Raw genomic sequence first — 16,626 nt, forward strand, 5'->3', positions numbered from 1 at the left:
ATAACTGGCAGTCCTAACAAGTGCAATTTTAATAAAATGGTGGGGAAAAAAAATTCCTGACTTAAAAGTGGATTTAAAAGAGCAGGAAGATAGGAATCCGAAAGAGCTGGGTACAGACTATTCTTCAAAAAAGTTTTTGCTTCAAAGGCGAGGAGAAATTGACTGACAGAAGTGAGATCAAAAGTATTTTTATTATTTTTTAAAGATTTTGTTTATTTGTCAGAGAGAGAGAGAGAGAGAGAGAGCGCGCGTGTGAGCAAGCACAAGCAGGGGGAGCAGCAGGCTCCCCGCCGATCAAGGAGCCAGACGCAGGACTTGATCCCAGGACCCTGGGATCATGACCTGAGCTGAAGGCAGACACTTAACCAACTAAGCCATGTAGGCACCCTGAAATCAGAAGTATTTTTAAAGAGAAAAGAAGTAACCATTTGCTTGCATGCTAGTGGATATGATCCAGCAGAGAAGGGAAAACTGATGATATAGGAAAGAGGGGCAAATTGGTAATGTGATGATCTTGAGTAGGTGATAGGCAATGGGATGCAATATACAAAGTGCAAGTACTGACTTTAAGATAGAAACCTTCCCCACCAACCCTATAGCTCTATGTATCATAACAGGTAGCAAGACAAAGTCAAACTAATGCTGGCAGGTGGGTGGGTACATGTAGTCATGGGATTCTATGGAAATTGTTTTATTTGTTTCGACTTCCTCAGAAGTAGGATGTATCTACTTTGTAAGGTGATCAGATAAGAGAGATAGGGAAGGTGGTACCTGAGGTCTGAAGAGAGAAAAATGTGAGATAGTCATCTGGAAGAGTGGGGGAAATGAAACACTAGGGAAACACAGTATGATTGTGGGATTCCATAAGGTAACACCTGCAGTTTTGTGGTGGGACATTTAAAATGAGATCCATCAGCATGTTTGCATTTTTTTTTCCAGCTCGGTTCAGCTGCATAGGTAAGAAGCAGAACTGGTAGGACATTAGATTTAACCAGAGTTGCGGTTTTGTCAAACGAATACAATATGAGAGGAGCAGGGGAGCTAAAAGTGTATGCAGGGGAGTAATTATGATTGACCATGGAGTTTTAGCTATATAAGAGGAAAGAAAGAACAGTAAAGGTGGACAGTATTAAGATCCCACCGGCACTAGAGAATTAAAGAATTATTGAAGACTTGATACCATGGGATGGGAGATGGAAAGACAGGAAACGATAATCAGTGGTAATGAGAAAACTGAGATTATGTGGGGATTACACATTATCAGTAATTATAAGATACAGGGTATGATCATGGGAAGGAGTGCCTGAAATCTAGTAGAAGACAAGATCAGTGGAGAGGAGTTCAAGAAACTGGTAGGCAAGGATATGAAGGATCATCTAGGTATACATCCAAATCAACAAGAATGCAGGTAAGAGTAGTATTGGAAAGAGCCGACAGTGTGCCAGGATCCAATGTTGTTGAGAAACGAGAAGGGATGACAACAACAATGAAGGGTAGTGGATGATGTCATAAGCTTCAAAACTAGAGTTTCAGGGAAGATGAAGGAGAGTGGTCTGGGAGCAGCATTAAGGAGTACCACCTCTGGGCTAAGCAGTACTTGAAGACTGTGGGAGAAAAAACAGCCATCACTTGAGAAGCCTGCAGAACCAGTGTCAGGGGAAAACCAGATTTCTTTCAGAGCCAAAGTTGGATCAGGCAAAGTGCTGATTGTTTTTTGGCACAAGTACTGCAGGTTAACCAAGAATCACAGGCTTAAGAGCATAAACAGCCAATTCAAATTCTTGCTATTTCATTTAAAACATCCTGTGCTCTCTGAAGTGGATTCTGCTTTGTTAATTTTTTTTTTTTACCAATATTAATTTTCTTCAAACCAAAAAGCTGAAAATAGAAAGTTCGTTTAACAATCACAGTTCCCAGGGCACCTGGGTGGCTCAGTCAGTTAAGCGTCTGCCTTTGGCTCAGGTCATGATCCCAGGGTGCTGGGATCGAGCCCCGCATCAGGCTCTCTGCTCAGGGGAGTGGGAGGAACCTGCTTCTCCCTCTGCCTGCTGCTCTGCCTACTTCTTGTACTCTCTCTCTTTCTGTCAAATAAATGAATAAAATCTTAAAACAAAAACAAAACAAAAAATCACAGTTCCCTTAAGACATAAGGGGAAAAAAAAGGTTTTCATTTTGTATTCGTTAATGTACAGATGTAAAAGGAGAGAGTACATCTTACCGTTTTTGGTGACTGATTTATAGTAAAAATTAAACAAGAATCTAATCATCTATAGATGATGTCTATCTGGTCACTAGGCAAATCAACATAATCAAAAGTCCTAAAAATATGGGAAAGGAATCTTTTTAATAAATACTGCAAAAAAAAAAGAAAAAAAAGTCAATCCATAATATGCAAAAAGTAATTCAAAATTCAACACAGACCTAAATGTAAGCACTGGAACTATAAAACTTCTAGAGGAAAACACAGAAAAAAATCTTAGTGACCCCAGGTTTGGTAAACATTTCTTATTAGAATTAAAAAAAAAAATGTTGGCTAATTGAATTTAAATTAAAAAAAAACAAACATGGGGGCACTTGGCTGGCTCAGTCAATGCAATATATGACAATTTTTGAGGTTGTGGGTTCAAGCTCCACACTGGGTATAGAGATTACTTAAAAATAAAATCTTTAAAAAAATAGAATTAAAAAAAAACACACAAAAGAAAAACAAATTAGATTTTATCAAAATTTAAAAACTTTTGCCGCGCCAAGACACTATTAAGAAAATGAAGGGGGGCGGCACCTGGGTGGCTCAGGTCATGATCCCAGGGAGCCTGCTTCTCCCTCTTTGTCTGCCGCTCCCCCTGCTTGTGCTCTGTCAAATAAATAAATAAATAAATAAGAAAGAAAGAGAGAAAGAGAGAGAAAGAGAGAGAGAGAGAAAGAGAGAAAGAAAGAGAAAGAAGAAAGAAAGAAAGAAAGAAAGAAAGAAAGAAAGAAAGAAAGAAAAAAAGAAAAAGGGAAGCCACAGATTAGAAGAAAATATTTTAAAACATACATCTGAAAAATGACTTGTATTTAGTATTTATGTTTTGTATTTATAAAGAACTCTAAATTTAGTAAGACAATTTAAATAAAAAACAGGCAAAAGATTACAGGAAACCATTCACAAAAGAAGATATATAGATGGCAAAAACATGAAAAGATGCCGGACACCATTAGTCACCCTAGGAATACAAACGAAAACCACAATGAGTTATTACTAAACAGCCACCGGAATGGCTAAAATAAAAAAGACTGCCATATACACCTGAAATTAATGTAATATTGTGTATCAACCATACTTCAATTAAAACAAAACAAAACAGGGGCACCCGGCTGGCTTAGTTGGTAGAGCATGTAACTCTTGATTTCACGGTTATGAATTCAAGCCCCATGCCAGATGTAGAGATTACTTAAATATAAAGCCTTAAAAAAACCAAAAAAACTGAAAAAACAAAAAACACTGACCTTAGCAAGTGATGGTGAAACTGTGGTGAAATAGGAACGTTCGTACACTGCTTGTGGGAGCAAAAACGGCACATCCACTCTGGAAACATTTTGGCAGTCTCCTAAATATTAAACATACACCTAACCGTATGGTCCAACCATTCCACTCGTGGGTGGGATTTTACTAGAAGGAAATGAAAGGATATGTCCATACAAAGATCTGTATGCTAATGTTCAGAGATGCTTTATTTCTAATAGTCTCAAACTAAAATAACCCAGACGTTCATCAGCAGATGAATGAATAGATGAATAGATCATGGTATAGCTATATAATGGAGTATGTATGGACTATTACAGGCAACAACATGAATGAATTTCAAAATAGTTATGTTGCATGAAAGAAGCCATACCTTCTCCCTCAAATAAGAAAATGTATTGTGTGAGTCGATTTATATAAATTTCTAGAAATTGCAAATTAATCTAAAGTAATAGAAAGTAAGTCATGGTTGCCTGGGGATGGAAAAAGGGTAGCAGAAAGGAGGGACTAACATTTCTTGAAGTAATTGATACGTTCATTATCTTGGCTGTGATGATAGTTTCACAGGCATCTACACAGGTAAAAATTTATCAAATACTATACTTAAAAAATGTACAATTTACTGTATGTCAATTTCATCTCACTAAAGCTGCAAGAAAGAGGAGAGCGTTAAAAAGAAATGAACTGTCAAGCCACATGCAGGAATCTTAAATGCAATATTGCCAAGTGAAAGAAGCCAATCTGAGAAGACTATATATGGTTATGATTTCAATTACATGACATTCTATAAAAAGCAAAACTATGGAGACAGTAAAAAGATCAGGGGTTGCTGGAAGGGGATTTTTAGGGCCGGGAAACTACTCCGTGTGATACTACAATGGTAGATACGTGTCATTACATATTTGTCAAACCCATACAGAAAATGTACAACACAGAATGAACTTTAATGTAAATTAGGGATTTTGGGTGATGATGCTTCAGAGTAGTTCATCAATTACAACCAATGTACCACTCTGGCGTGGGATGTTGACAGTGGGAGAAGCTCTGCGTAGTAGGGCAAGGAGTATGTGAGAATTAGCCATACTTTACACTCAATTTTTAAAAACTTTTTCTTTACGTAGTAAAATATACACAAAATTTGTTATTTAAACTGGAGTGTGTGGTTCAGTGGCATTAAGCGCACTCACACTGTTGTACAATCATCACTATCATCCACCCCCAGAGCTCTGTCATCCCATACTGCAACTCTTTGCCATTTCAATTTTGCTATGAAACTAAAACTGTTCTAAAAAACAAAGTCATACTAATTAAAAATAAGGGGGAGGGCATGAACCTACGTGGACAAAGAGATAAGACAACAGCAACAAAATTTTAGAAGCTGGAAAGCTGATGAATGGAAAAGGACTAAAAGGGTGGAGAGAGAAAAAATTATACTAACAAGAAACATACTTAAGCCCATTCATATTCGATAAAATTTCTATTGAAACTACAGAAAGATACAGTTTTTCTTATGCTATACTATTCCCTAAGTGACTTAATCCACACTAATGGCTTCAATTAAGAGATACCCAAATTGATTCTGGACTTCTCTTCTGCACTTTAGACCTATATGATCTAATGCTAACTTCGCATTTTCTCTTGATGTCTCAATTCCACTCAAATTCAATGTCCCCCAAACTAAACCCATGATATATCCAGCACTCCTCCACAGCAGATTCCCTTTCAGCATTCCCACATCAGAGGTCTGCCCCCTCTTCTGTGTATTTGCTTAAGTTAGAAATTTAAAAGTCAATTTTGATATCTCCCTTTTACTAACTAACCCATATCAATCATCAACACTTGGTTTTCTCTACTATTTTGAGTCTATCCATTTGTCTCTATCTCCTTTACTACCTCCCAATCCAAAGTACCATAATCTCCTTTCTGATTTACTACAAATTTCTTTCCAATTGATCATCCCTCATCATTGTGGCCTCTTCTAATTCATTTTACACCTGCAGCCAGAATATTTTCAAAATGTAAATCAAACTGGAATCTAAATAAAAACTTAAAAAAAAAAAAAAGAAAACTGGTGCAGCCACTGTGGAAAACAGTATGGAGGTTCCTCAAAAAGTTAAAAATAGAACTACCCTATAGCCCAGCAATTGCACTACTGGGTATTTAATTCAAAGAACACAAAAATACTAATTCAAAGGGATACACGTACCCCAGTTGCTTAACAGCATTATCTACAATAGCCAAATTATGGAAACAGCCCAAATGACTATCAACTGCTGAATGGATAAAGAAGATGTGGTGTGTGTATACACACACACACACACACACACACACACACACTGGAATGTTACTCAGTGATCAAAAAAGAATGAAATCTTGCCATTTTAACAACATGGGTGGAGCTAGAGTACTATGCTAAGCAAAGTAAGTTAGAGGAAGACAAATACCATTATGATTTCAGTCATATGTGGAATTTAAAAAACAAAACAAAGGGATAAAAGAGAGGCAAAGGAAGAAACAGACTCTTAACTGTAAAGAACAAACTGATGGTTACCAGAAGGGTTAAATAGGTGACGGGGAGTAAGGAGGGCACTTGTTGGGATGAGCACCAGGTTTTGTATGGAAGTGCTGATTCACTGCATTGTACACCTGAAACTAATATTACACTATATGTTAACTGGAATTTAAATAAAAACTTAAAAAAATGTAAATCTGACCTTGTTAACCCTTCACTGCCTCCATACCTCCCAAATTGCTTCTCATATCCCTTGGAATAAAGATACAAGGCCCTACGTGGTCTGGCAACATCTCTTGCCATTCTCATTTTGTAACATACTCCCTCTCTCTGCTTTAGTCACTCAAACCCTCTCTCTTTCTGTGGTGGTGTTCACCATACTCCATCAGCTGGTATGGCCTCGTCTGTGTATGGTCTTCTATATGCTAAGAAATCTGTTACCAATCATCTTTCAGATTTAATTTATTTTCTCAGGTAAAATGTTTGTGACTTCCTTAAATTAAGTATGTCTCTTTACAAACATTCCTAACATTGTGTATTTCGGCCCTGTGGCACTGGTTATAATAGCAATTTTGTTTTCATAGTTATTTAAAAATCTGTTTTTCCCAAGGTTATATACTCTCTGAAGGCAACTGCCCTGTGAGTTGTGGCTCACCCCTGTATCACCAGTGCTGGACACAAAGTAGCCACTCAATACATATCAAAGGGACAAGGAGGAACTGAACTTCCTTGAAGTTGTACATATTATACAGTTATTAAAAAGAGATAATATGCAACAATATGAATGAATCTCAGACATTATGTTGAGTGAAAGGAGTCAGACACAAAAGAATACATACTGTATGATTCCCTTTATAAGATGTCCAAAAACAGAAAAAACTAATTACTGGCATAGAAGTCAGAATCATGGTTATCATTGGGGAAGAGGGATTGATCAGAGACGGTCATGAGGGAACCACCTGGGGCTAGATGGATGTATGTTTCAATCTAGGTGGTGGTTACACAGATGTGTATATACAAATATACGATATACATACACACACACATATTCATCACTTTTTTTGGTATACCTTTCTGTATATGTTTTACCATAACAAAAGGAAAAAAGGAAGACATCTTGGGTGAAAAAGTAAAAAACTAAGTACTGATGAGAAATATGCCTAAAAGACCTTGGTAAATTAACTAGTTTGCAGAACATAATGTATGCTATGATCTTGATTTGGTAAAACAACATACACATATAGTTCTTCTTCTAGTTTCTGCAAATGACAGAAATCCTACCCTAACTTAAGCAAAACATTCATTTACTGACACAAACCTGGAAAGCTTACTTAGCTTCAGTGAAACTCTCGAGACCATTCAAAGACTAAAAATTATTAGGGCACCACTCAGAGGTGACCATGAAAATCACAGGATCACTGTTCTCAAGAGTGCTAGAACCAAGCCTGACCAAGTTTCAAATGAGTCTTTTCAAGCACCATCAAAAAGTCTGTGCACCTGTGTATCTGTTACAGAAGGGAGCAACAGCAAGCTAGCTTCAACCATCAGTCCCTAGCTCTACAGACACAGATTCTCTGAAATGTAGGGATCTGAACTGCTTTTCAGATGGGCAACTCTATATAGCTTACTGCAAAATGAACAACAGCAAGAATTCATTTACTGTTGATATTGATTCTTAACAAAACTGCAGGAAATCCCATCTAATCATATGCAAATCTTCCAGTACCAAAGGCCTACAGGTGGTCAGTGATTCAAAAGACAAAAGTATACCCTAAGTCACATCAAGCCTAATGATTTCTTAAATTTATAAGTAATGTTTTTTTGAAAGTTCCAAGATCAAGTCGGAGGCAGCCATACAACATCAATTTTACAACCTCTATTTTTTCCAAGTACTTAGAAGAATTAGGTATGTTTCCTATATCCCAAACAAGTATGTCATTCTTTTAATCATTTGGTAGACATGAGTATCCATCATGCAGGCTGAATCATGACAAACTGATGATATTTAACTATTTGTGACCTACAAAGGGCATTTTCATATGATTCAGCCAAAAACCAAACCTTGTGCTAGGACACAAGCGTGAACAAAACAAATTCCTTGCCTGTGTGGATCTTACACTATGTGTGTATATACATGGGTGGCAGGGAGAGCAGTACAAATGAATATACAGTATATAAGATGGTGTTAAATACCTCAAAGAAGAACATAAAAGGTTAAAAGGACTACAGCAGAGCACAGGGGGAATGGCTGTCACTTATTTTATGGAGTGGTCAGGGAAGGCCTCACTGGTAACAACATTTGAGCAAAATTCTAAAGAAAGGGAGTAAGCCTCTAGATTCTTCTACAATGAGAAAATCTTATCACTAACATGAAAATTTCTGCCAAGCTTATGCTGAAAAACACAAGAACAAATAATTCTGCTAAAATCAATGGAGTGTTCTAACAATTATGGTCCTAATTAAACTTTCAGCCAATCTGCACCTACACAAGTACATGCCATCAAAATTATAACTGACATTTACAGCTCTTATTCTACATGCCACACACATTTCACGTAAACATCTTATTTTTTTGTCCATGTTTTCAATCTAATAAATATTCACATATAAGAATCCACAAAAAGACAAAGCAATTTATTCTTACATTTTTTGAAGAACCTGGGCCATCACAACCCCATTCGTTAAATCTTCTACGGTCTGGCATGGCGCATCCACGTTAAATGTCTGGATCTGGGGGGAAAAAGGGGGGGTTAGGGGTTAGATTCCATGGTTAACTATACAGGAGATTTCTTAGGCTTTTTTTTGTGATTATCTCATCTTGAGAGTTGGAATAAATTTTAAAAAGCAGTAGAGTTGGAAAATTTTTCCCTTATGGGAAATTTTCTGCAGGTTCTCATTGTCATTTTTTCCCTTAGGTAGAAAAGAAATTGTGGTGGACACCTGGTGACATTCCAGCATCCATCCTCCTCACAGATGACCACTCTAAGCAAGTCATGGTACCTTCATCCCCTCTACCAGTGACTAACCTAGGATTCATAGGGCAAAGACAATTTGAACCAAAGAGTTGCAGGGAGATGGTTGAACTTGAGTTTCTAGGAAAGAAAAGCCAATCTCCTCTTGCTGTGAACAAGTATGTTGCCTCAACTGTCACCAGCAGTCATCTTAGGGCTCTTAATGGAATACAGTTTAAGATGAGGCCAATGCAGTGTACGACAGAGAAGAGGGATACAAAGAACTAGGTCCTTGAGGCCAAAACTGAGCCACTGAATTTAAAAAAAAAAAAATGTGAAGCCTATTATGTGAGATAGATGTGTTTAAGGCTGGCCAGGTTGAGACTTTTTACTCAAAACTAAAACTTTTTTTTTTTATGATTTTTTATTTATTTGACAGAGATAGAGACAGCCAGCGAGAGAGGGATCACAAGCAGGGGGAGTGGGAGAGGAAGAAGCAGGCTCACAGCAGAGGAGCCTGATGTGGGGCTCAATCCCAGAATGCTGGGATCATGCCCTGAGCGGAAGGCAGATGCTTAACGACTGCACCACCCAGGCGCCTCAAAACCAAAACATCTTTATACAGATGTAGAAGTTACATTCACTATAATTAAGGTTAGATATTCAATTTTGATTCTAAATGTATTCTGAATTAGATCTAACTTTGCAAAAAACAAAAAACCAACAACTAACTCTGCACTGGTAACCATGACATGGCCGAGAAATAAAAATTATTTCCATGAGTAAGATAATACAGTTGAGCCAACAATTATTATACCCAGTAGTGCAACCAAGACTCAGAAGGAAATAAACCACTGAGAAAAGACATGTGGCCATGCTCTCCCACAGTTGATAGGTTAACAAAATGAAAGAGTATGACAGGATGTGCAGACAGCAACACAAAGATTAGAAGTGAGAGCGGGATGCAGTCTAGGAATGAAAAACAGCTTAGCATGGGATGGGGGGTGGGAATAGGAAGAGCTGGAACAGGGAAAAGAATATAATGGTGAAAGATGGGGCACTATTGTGCAAAACCTCATAAGCCACGTTAGGACTTCATTCTAAAAGCAATGTGGTAAGGGGGGCAGTAAGCAAAGGACTCCGAGCAGGACACTGGGGCCATGAGATTTGCACTGTACAAAGATCACCCTGGCTGCAGTATGAAGAAAGGACTGAAGGGGGAGAGGCACAGAGACCTATTTTAGTAGGTTTACGTTATTCACACAGATGAGGTCAAACTAAGTAGAGACGATGCAAATACTGGGAATAACACTCAGGTCTTCTCACGTTTTTATTTATTGGGTTACATACTCAGAAGTGAAATTACTGGGTCAAAGGATGCACGTTATAAGGTTTTTGATAAATACAAAGTATGCACACTTTAAGGTTTTGATGAATTAATTCTAGTAATTCTGTTCTAGTAATTTTCTCACTTTGTAACAGTGAGTGTCTACTTCTCAGTACTGCATCATTTATCAAATCTCAAAAAAAAAAAAAAAAGCTACTGACAAATGCAGTCAGCAGCTTCTTTATATTTCCTATACCAGAAAGTCTTGTGGGTAGTGATGGTTATGGTGGTGGAAACTAAGGGAATTATCTTAAAGATCACATCGCAAGTGGTTTTTACCGAAGTATCCATTTGGGAGAGTAATGAAAAGAAGCCATTCCCTGACACTAACCTCACATACAGTAGAGGTTCAATAAATAATTACTAAAGGAATAAACGAACAAATAAATATCTGCAGGAACTGATATTAAATTTTATTCTATACCATTTCCAGCTGCCTCGTCAATAGTAATGTGGTAACAACAATGTAGTTTTACAGTTGATCAATCTCTCTCTCTCTCTCTCTCTCTCTCTCTCTCTCTCAGGTTTAGAATGAAAAAGAGGCAATAGTGAGGGCCACATCTATCTCTTTACCACTTGTCTTAGCACAATGTCTGACACAAAATAAGCCCTAAGTGAGTATGTTTTGAATGTAATGAACTAATTCTATCCCAGCTTTGCTCCTAACTTGCTGTGTGAACCTGGGTGTGCCACTTTACCTCTCTCAATAATTTTTTAATCTACCAATTGGGAAAAATACATTATGGAGAGGTGTTTTGCTAAAAGAATAAATGAGAAAATGAATGTACATTAGGTATTTTGAAAGGTCTAAAGCAGTGGTTCCCAAACCTGGTGTACATCAGAATTATCTGGGAAGTTGCAGAAGGCTGAGAATCAACAAGCTCATCAAATAATTCTTATGTGGTGGGACACTGGTTGGAACCCTCAGATCCAAAGCAGATTAGAAAACGGTCTCTGGCCAATTAGAAGAAAAAAACTCAATAAAGCAGGTAATTCTTCAATAATGTAATAATTTAGTACTAAAATTCTGTTTCTCTCTTGGGACTTAGAAAAAAAAACTATCTTCATTCTGATTTCTAAAATGTGGCTTCTAAACAATTACTTTCTCTGTATTGGCTCGTAAAGTAAATAAATACTTGATCATGAAGGCTACATGATGTACACCTGTGCTTGAAATACAAGTAAAGCAGGTCCTAAAGAGAATCTAGCTTTATGGAGTTTCCTTTTGGGATGATAAGAATGTTTTTGGAATTAGTGGTGATGGTTGAACAACCGTGTGATCATACTACAAACCACTGGATTGTACACTTTAAAAGAATGAATTTTGGGGCACCTGGGTGGCTCAGTCGGTTGAGCATCAGCCTTTGGTTCAAGTCATGATCCCAGGGTAATGGGATCGAGCCCCACAACAGGTTCCCTGCTCATCAGGGAAGCTCCCACTCCCTGCTCCTTGTGTGCCCACCCGCGATCTCTGTCAAATAAATAAACAAAATCTTAAAAAAAAAAAAAAAAGAATTCTAAAGAAAAAATTTTAAAAAAATGAATTTTATGGGATGTGAAATTATATTTTAATTTTAAAAATCTATCATCTACCAGTTCTCATCAACTCTGAGTTAGTATCTACAGGATGTGTCAGGACAGCAGTAGGGTAAAATTTAAAGATAATTACAGCTAAGTGCATTAAGTTGTGAAATTCTACCTAAAAGATTATAACCTCTCTTTCAATCCCAAGAAGCTCTATTAACATCACCCAACCACCATCTCACCCTCCCCCACAAAAGCATGAGAAAAGTAAAGCATGAGGTCACCTGGAATTAGTATTTCCGCAACAGCAGTTCTCAACCAGGGGTGATTTTGCTTCCTATGAGACATTTTTGGTTTTAACACATAGGTGTGTGCTATTGGCATCTAGTAGGTAGAGGCCAAGGATGCTACTTTTAAATGTCCTCCGATGCACTGTCACAAAGAATTCTCCAACCCCAAATGTCAATAATGCTAAAATTAAAAATCCCTGCTCTAGAGCAGTGGTTCTCAAGGTATATGGTCCCCCAGCCACTAACAATAGCATCACCTGGAAACTTGTTAGGAATCAGAATCTCAGGCTGCAGCCCAGACCTACTGAATTACAAACTCTGGACATGGGGCCCAGCAATCAGTGTTTTAATGAGTCCTCTAACAATGCTAATCAATACCAAAGCATAAGAACCACTTGAATGAATGCAACTGAAACGCAGAGATAAAGTCATACTTACCTAAGGTCACCCACACTTAGTATGAAATAAAAATAGGATTTGAACCCAGGTAGTCTAATGTCAGAACCTATGCTCTCATCCACCATTTTATATTCACCCTCAATTTTTAAAAAAGAAAGAAAAATAACGCTTTTAAAAAATATGCTTTAACTTTTGTACACTGATTATTCTTCCATCACAGAACAAAAATTGTTGGTACAATAGAGTTAGGCAGAGAGAATGGAATGTGGAAGATACCATCACAAAAATGATACCTTCCCCAAGTCTATACACTAGTATACATTTTATTGACTGCTAACTAAGTAATATGAAAATTACAAGGATATGATAATGTTGCTGGGTTTCCCAGAAGAAACGTATTTAGCCTATATGACGATTCTTTTCCCACTTAACTTCTTGCCATTAACTGGTAGCATTCCACATTCTTTCTGGTTTTTTAGTCTCTAAAACCTAGGAAAGAACAATCTTTTCATGTAAAGTTCAAGAAATTAGGCTTGACAGGTGTAATAGGCAGGGCAGATTTCTTTAACAGGTAAGAATACAATTTGACTCAAAGGGTGGGGAGAGGAGGTAGAGTGGAAATTTTCAAGCACATCCTGTTGAACTTGCTTGCTGCATAAACTCTGATTTGGAATTTAAGCTTAAGGTGTTTTCCACTGGTAGGATACTCTCTCTTCTCCTAAGTATTCCTCTTTCAACAAAAATTTGGAACATTTGATTCTTGGGTTAGTAGCCTCTCTGATAAAATAGCAATTTATCCGGCATCTAAGGCAATTCGATGTCCACAGAAATGAATTCTGGATAGGTGACTAATAGTCATCCCTTTTAAGTGCCTGAGGTTTTATTATTTCAACTATTGCTAGTGGAAGAACTTCTAAAGTGCAGTAACTACCTCCAATCTAGTACTAAATGCTATATAGTGAAAATAAGCTTCTGATATTAAAGATCATAGTTATGGCCTTCAATAACTGAGCGTGGAAGTTCTTAAATTCTGTAAGGCTGTCAGCTCAAAGAATGAATCACGTAGGCCTGAGTTTTCAGTTCTTGGATCTTCTAGGTCACTGGCAGCTGTCTGTACCTTGCCAAGTGTTGCAGTTACCTCCTAACCTTCTGTGTGCACAGAACTCACAAGACCAATGTGGCTGTAAGTTTATGTAGAGTAAATTAGTCCAAATGGGAGTCTTGTCTTTTCTTAAGTAGGCTCCATGCCAACTGTGGGAGTGGAACACACGACCCTGAGATTGAGAATCACATGTTCTACTGACTGAGCCAGCCAGGTGCGCCAATAGGAGTCTTGTCTTTGGAGTGTATTGCATACATTTTTTTCCCTTACACTTGGTTTTGGAATTGTTTTCAGATAAGCTGGCCTCAGATATGAGGGGAACTACTAGACTAAACGTACACTTTTAGCTACCTCATTTTCTGCATAAACATTTATTCTACTTTTTTTTTTTTTTTGAAGATTTTATTTATTTATTTGACAGAGATAGAGACAGCCAGCGAGAGGGAACACAAGCAGGGGGAGTGGGAGAGGAAGAAGCAGGCTCATAGCAGAAGAGCCTGATGTGGNCGATCCCATAACGCCGGGATCACGCCCTGAGCCGAAGGCAGACGCTTAACCGCTGTGCCACCCAGGCGCCCCTATTCTACTTTTTATAATGACAACTTAAAGAGAAGCCAGCATTTAAACTCTATTTTGAAACATTTCAATGCACAAGTTTTAAAATGTTTCCAAATCTTAGAATTGTACATCTTTGTGTAGACTCTGCCTCCAGTTGTTACTGAAAATCTGTAATCTTACTTTCTCCAGAAATTTTCCTTGATGAGCCTTCCAGTGACATTTCAAAAATCCTTTTCTACAACACCATATTCCCTGACCTCTCTCCATATCTGATAACCTGGATTTTCTGTTTTCTTGACATTTACCAGATTCTAAATAGACGCTCTCATACTGTGTGCTTCTCTTGATATCCCTTCAAACTTCCCTCTAAGACTCTTCCTCTAATTTTTTTTTTAAAGATTACTTATTTGACAGAGAGAGAGAGAGATAGCCAGTGAGAGAGGGAACACAAGCAGGGGGAGTGGTAGAGGAAGAAGCAGGCTCCCAGTGGAGCAGGGAGCCCAATACAGGGCTCCAGTCCCAGGACTCTGGGATCACGCCCTGAGCCAGAGGCCTAAAGACTGAGCCACCCAGGAGCCCCTGATTAGCATTTCTCGCTCAAATAACTGCAACGATCACTATCTTTTTGCAGATGCCCTTTAAATACACCTGTTTTCAAGACTTGTCTTTCTAGACTTCAAACAATGTAGCCCTACTGCAGATTCGGTTAGCTTCCTCATCTTTGCCCTCTTGCCTTTTTCTAGCATTGAGGGAGGAACTTACTTGTACAGATTCAAGAAGGCACACCTTAAGATCCTCAATCTTCTGTTTACAACCTCTGCCAAATCTATTCCTTCCACAGTATCAAAGAATGCAGTCATTCTTTTCCTTTATCTCTCCCCTGCCTTGGCCACATTATGCAGCTTAGCAGTTTTTCTCTTCTCTAAAATACAGTAGTGAAACCCATCTTCTCATCTGAAGTTGGAACCCACTACATTTGTAAGCTATAACTTTATTGCAAAAAAACAAAAAACACCCTGAAATCCCATGAATAGCCTAACAAAGTTACAGAATATATCAAGCCCTACCAGTGTATATATTGTTTCAGAAGACATAATTGGATCCTGACACAGAACACATTATGAAAATCTCAGAGTAGGGGTGCCTGGGTGGCTCAGTCGGTTAAGCCTCTGCCTTCTGCTCAGGTCATGATCTCACGGTCCTTGGGATCCAGTCCCGTGTGGAACCCCCTATGGGGCTCCCAGCTCAGCAGGGGAGTCAGCTTCTCCCTCTCCCTCTGCCCCTGCTAGTGCTCGCTCTCTTGCTCCTCAAATAAATAAAATCTTAAAGAAAAGAAAATCTCAGAGTATTTACACTACCTCTGTTACAACCTACCCAAGGCAATGCTTCTTTAACCTTTCCATGTAAGTGCCCCCACACAGGAAAGTGACATCTATATTTCAGGGATCTGAACTTGTAAGTCAAGGCACCACTGAACAGAACTTCTTTGACATCTGTATCTTACCTTTAACATTAACCCAAATGCTGTGGTCACCTCAATAAATATATTAGTGTCTTATTCTAGAAATGACATTTAACTCCCGGAGAAAGCACTAGGTTTATCCCGTGGCTCTGCAGACCTCTATACATACAAACACCCCCCGCTTCCCCCACAAAAACTGACACCAAGGTTTGTGAAACACACAGCCTGGGTTTTAGGTCCGGTTCTCGAAGAGGCTGCTAAAGGCACAATTGTTAGCATTAAAACTAAACAGATATTTACTTTAAAACATGACAATTTTAATAAGTTTAATAATTTAAGATTAGAAGCCTATAACGTCGCCCCAAAATGTCGAGTTCATTACTGATTCCCACATATATTCCAGATTTGTTTTTATATTTATACCTTTAGTAAGTATCTCCACACCACTTACTTTCTAATCTCTGAAGTGCATCTCGCATTTCAAATACCGACTCTGGGTGCCTTTTCGTATTTTTCCTACCCTCCCTTTCAAAGTACTTTTCTCTTCCAGTGGGCCCGGCTCATCCCTCAAGGGGCTACCCTCGGTCCTCCGTGAACGCTACAACAAAGGGGAGGAACGTCGTAACCAGGGGTCCCGAGTGCCTCTACCGGCTGCGCCGGACGCAGAGACAGCCAACGCTTGGGTGTCCCTGGCAGCGCGCGAGAGAAGCGCCAGAGCCCCATCAGCTGCAAACAACAACAATCCTAATCACAGTGCCGCCTGCACCCCATCATTAGCCTCCACCGGGCCGGTTTCCATTCGGAGAGCAGCCAACACGTCAAGCCCGGCAAGTTTCTCTCGGATTCCGGGCTGAGCCCCCCGCGCCGGGCCGCTCCCCGCCGCCCCCGACCCGGCCAGGCCGCCGGGTAGACGCGGCCCGCACCGGCGTCCCCCGG

General features: G+C 38.9%; 1 protein-coding gene across 2 annotated transcripts in view; it reads right to left on the bottom strand.

Moving 5' to 3' along the window:
- The window catches only part of HOOK3 (hook microtubule tethering protein 3), a 97,873-nt gene extending 81,343 nt beyond the window's left edge, over positions 1-16,530 (bottom strand). Inside the window, exons 1-2 of one of the 2 annotated variants that reach the window (XM_034647667.1) lie at positions 16,142-16,530; positions 8,662-8,747 (exon numbers count right to left, since the gene is read on the bottom strand). In XM_034647667.1, coding sequence (XP_034503558.1) covers positions 8,662-8,684 — 23 coding nt within the window. In that variant the 5' untranslated portion in view covers positions 8,685-8,747; positions 16,142-16,530. The remainder of the gene's footprint in view (positions 1-8,661; positions 8,748-16,141) is intronic. The other variant, XM_034647668.1, reaches the window with a different exon arrangement.
- Between the last annotated feature and the right edge of the window lie 96 nt (positions 16,531-16,626).

Source organism: Ailuropoda melanoleuca, chromosome 18, assembly GCF_002007445.2.
Source record: "Ailuropoda melanoleuca isolate Jingjing chromosome 18, ASM200744v2, whole genome shotgun sequence".
Classification (NCBI taxonomy): domain Eukaryota; kingdom Metazoa; phylum Chordata; class Mammalia; order Carnivora; family Ursidae; genus Ailuropoda; species Ailuropoda melanoleuca.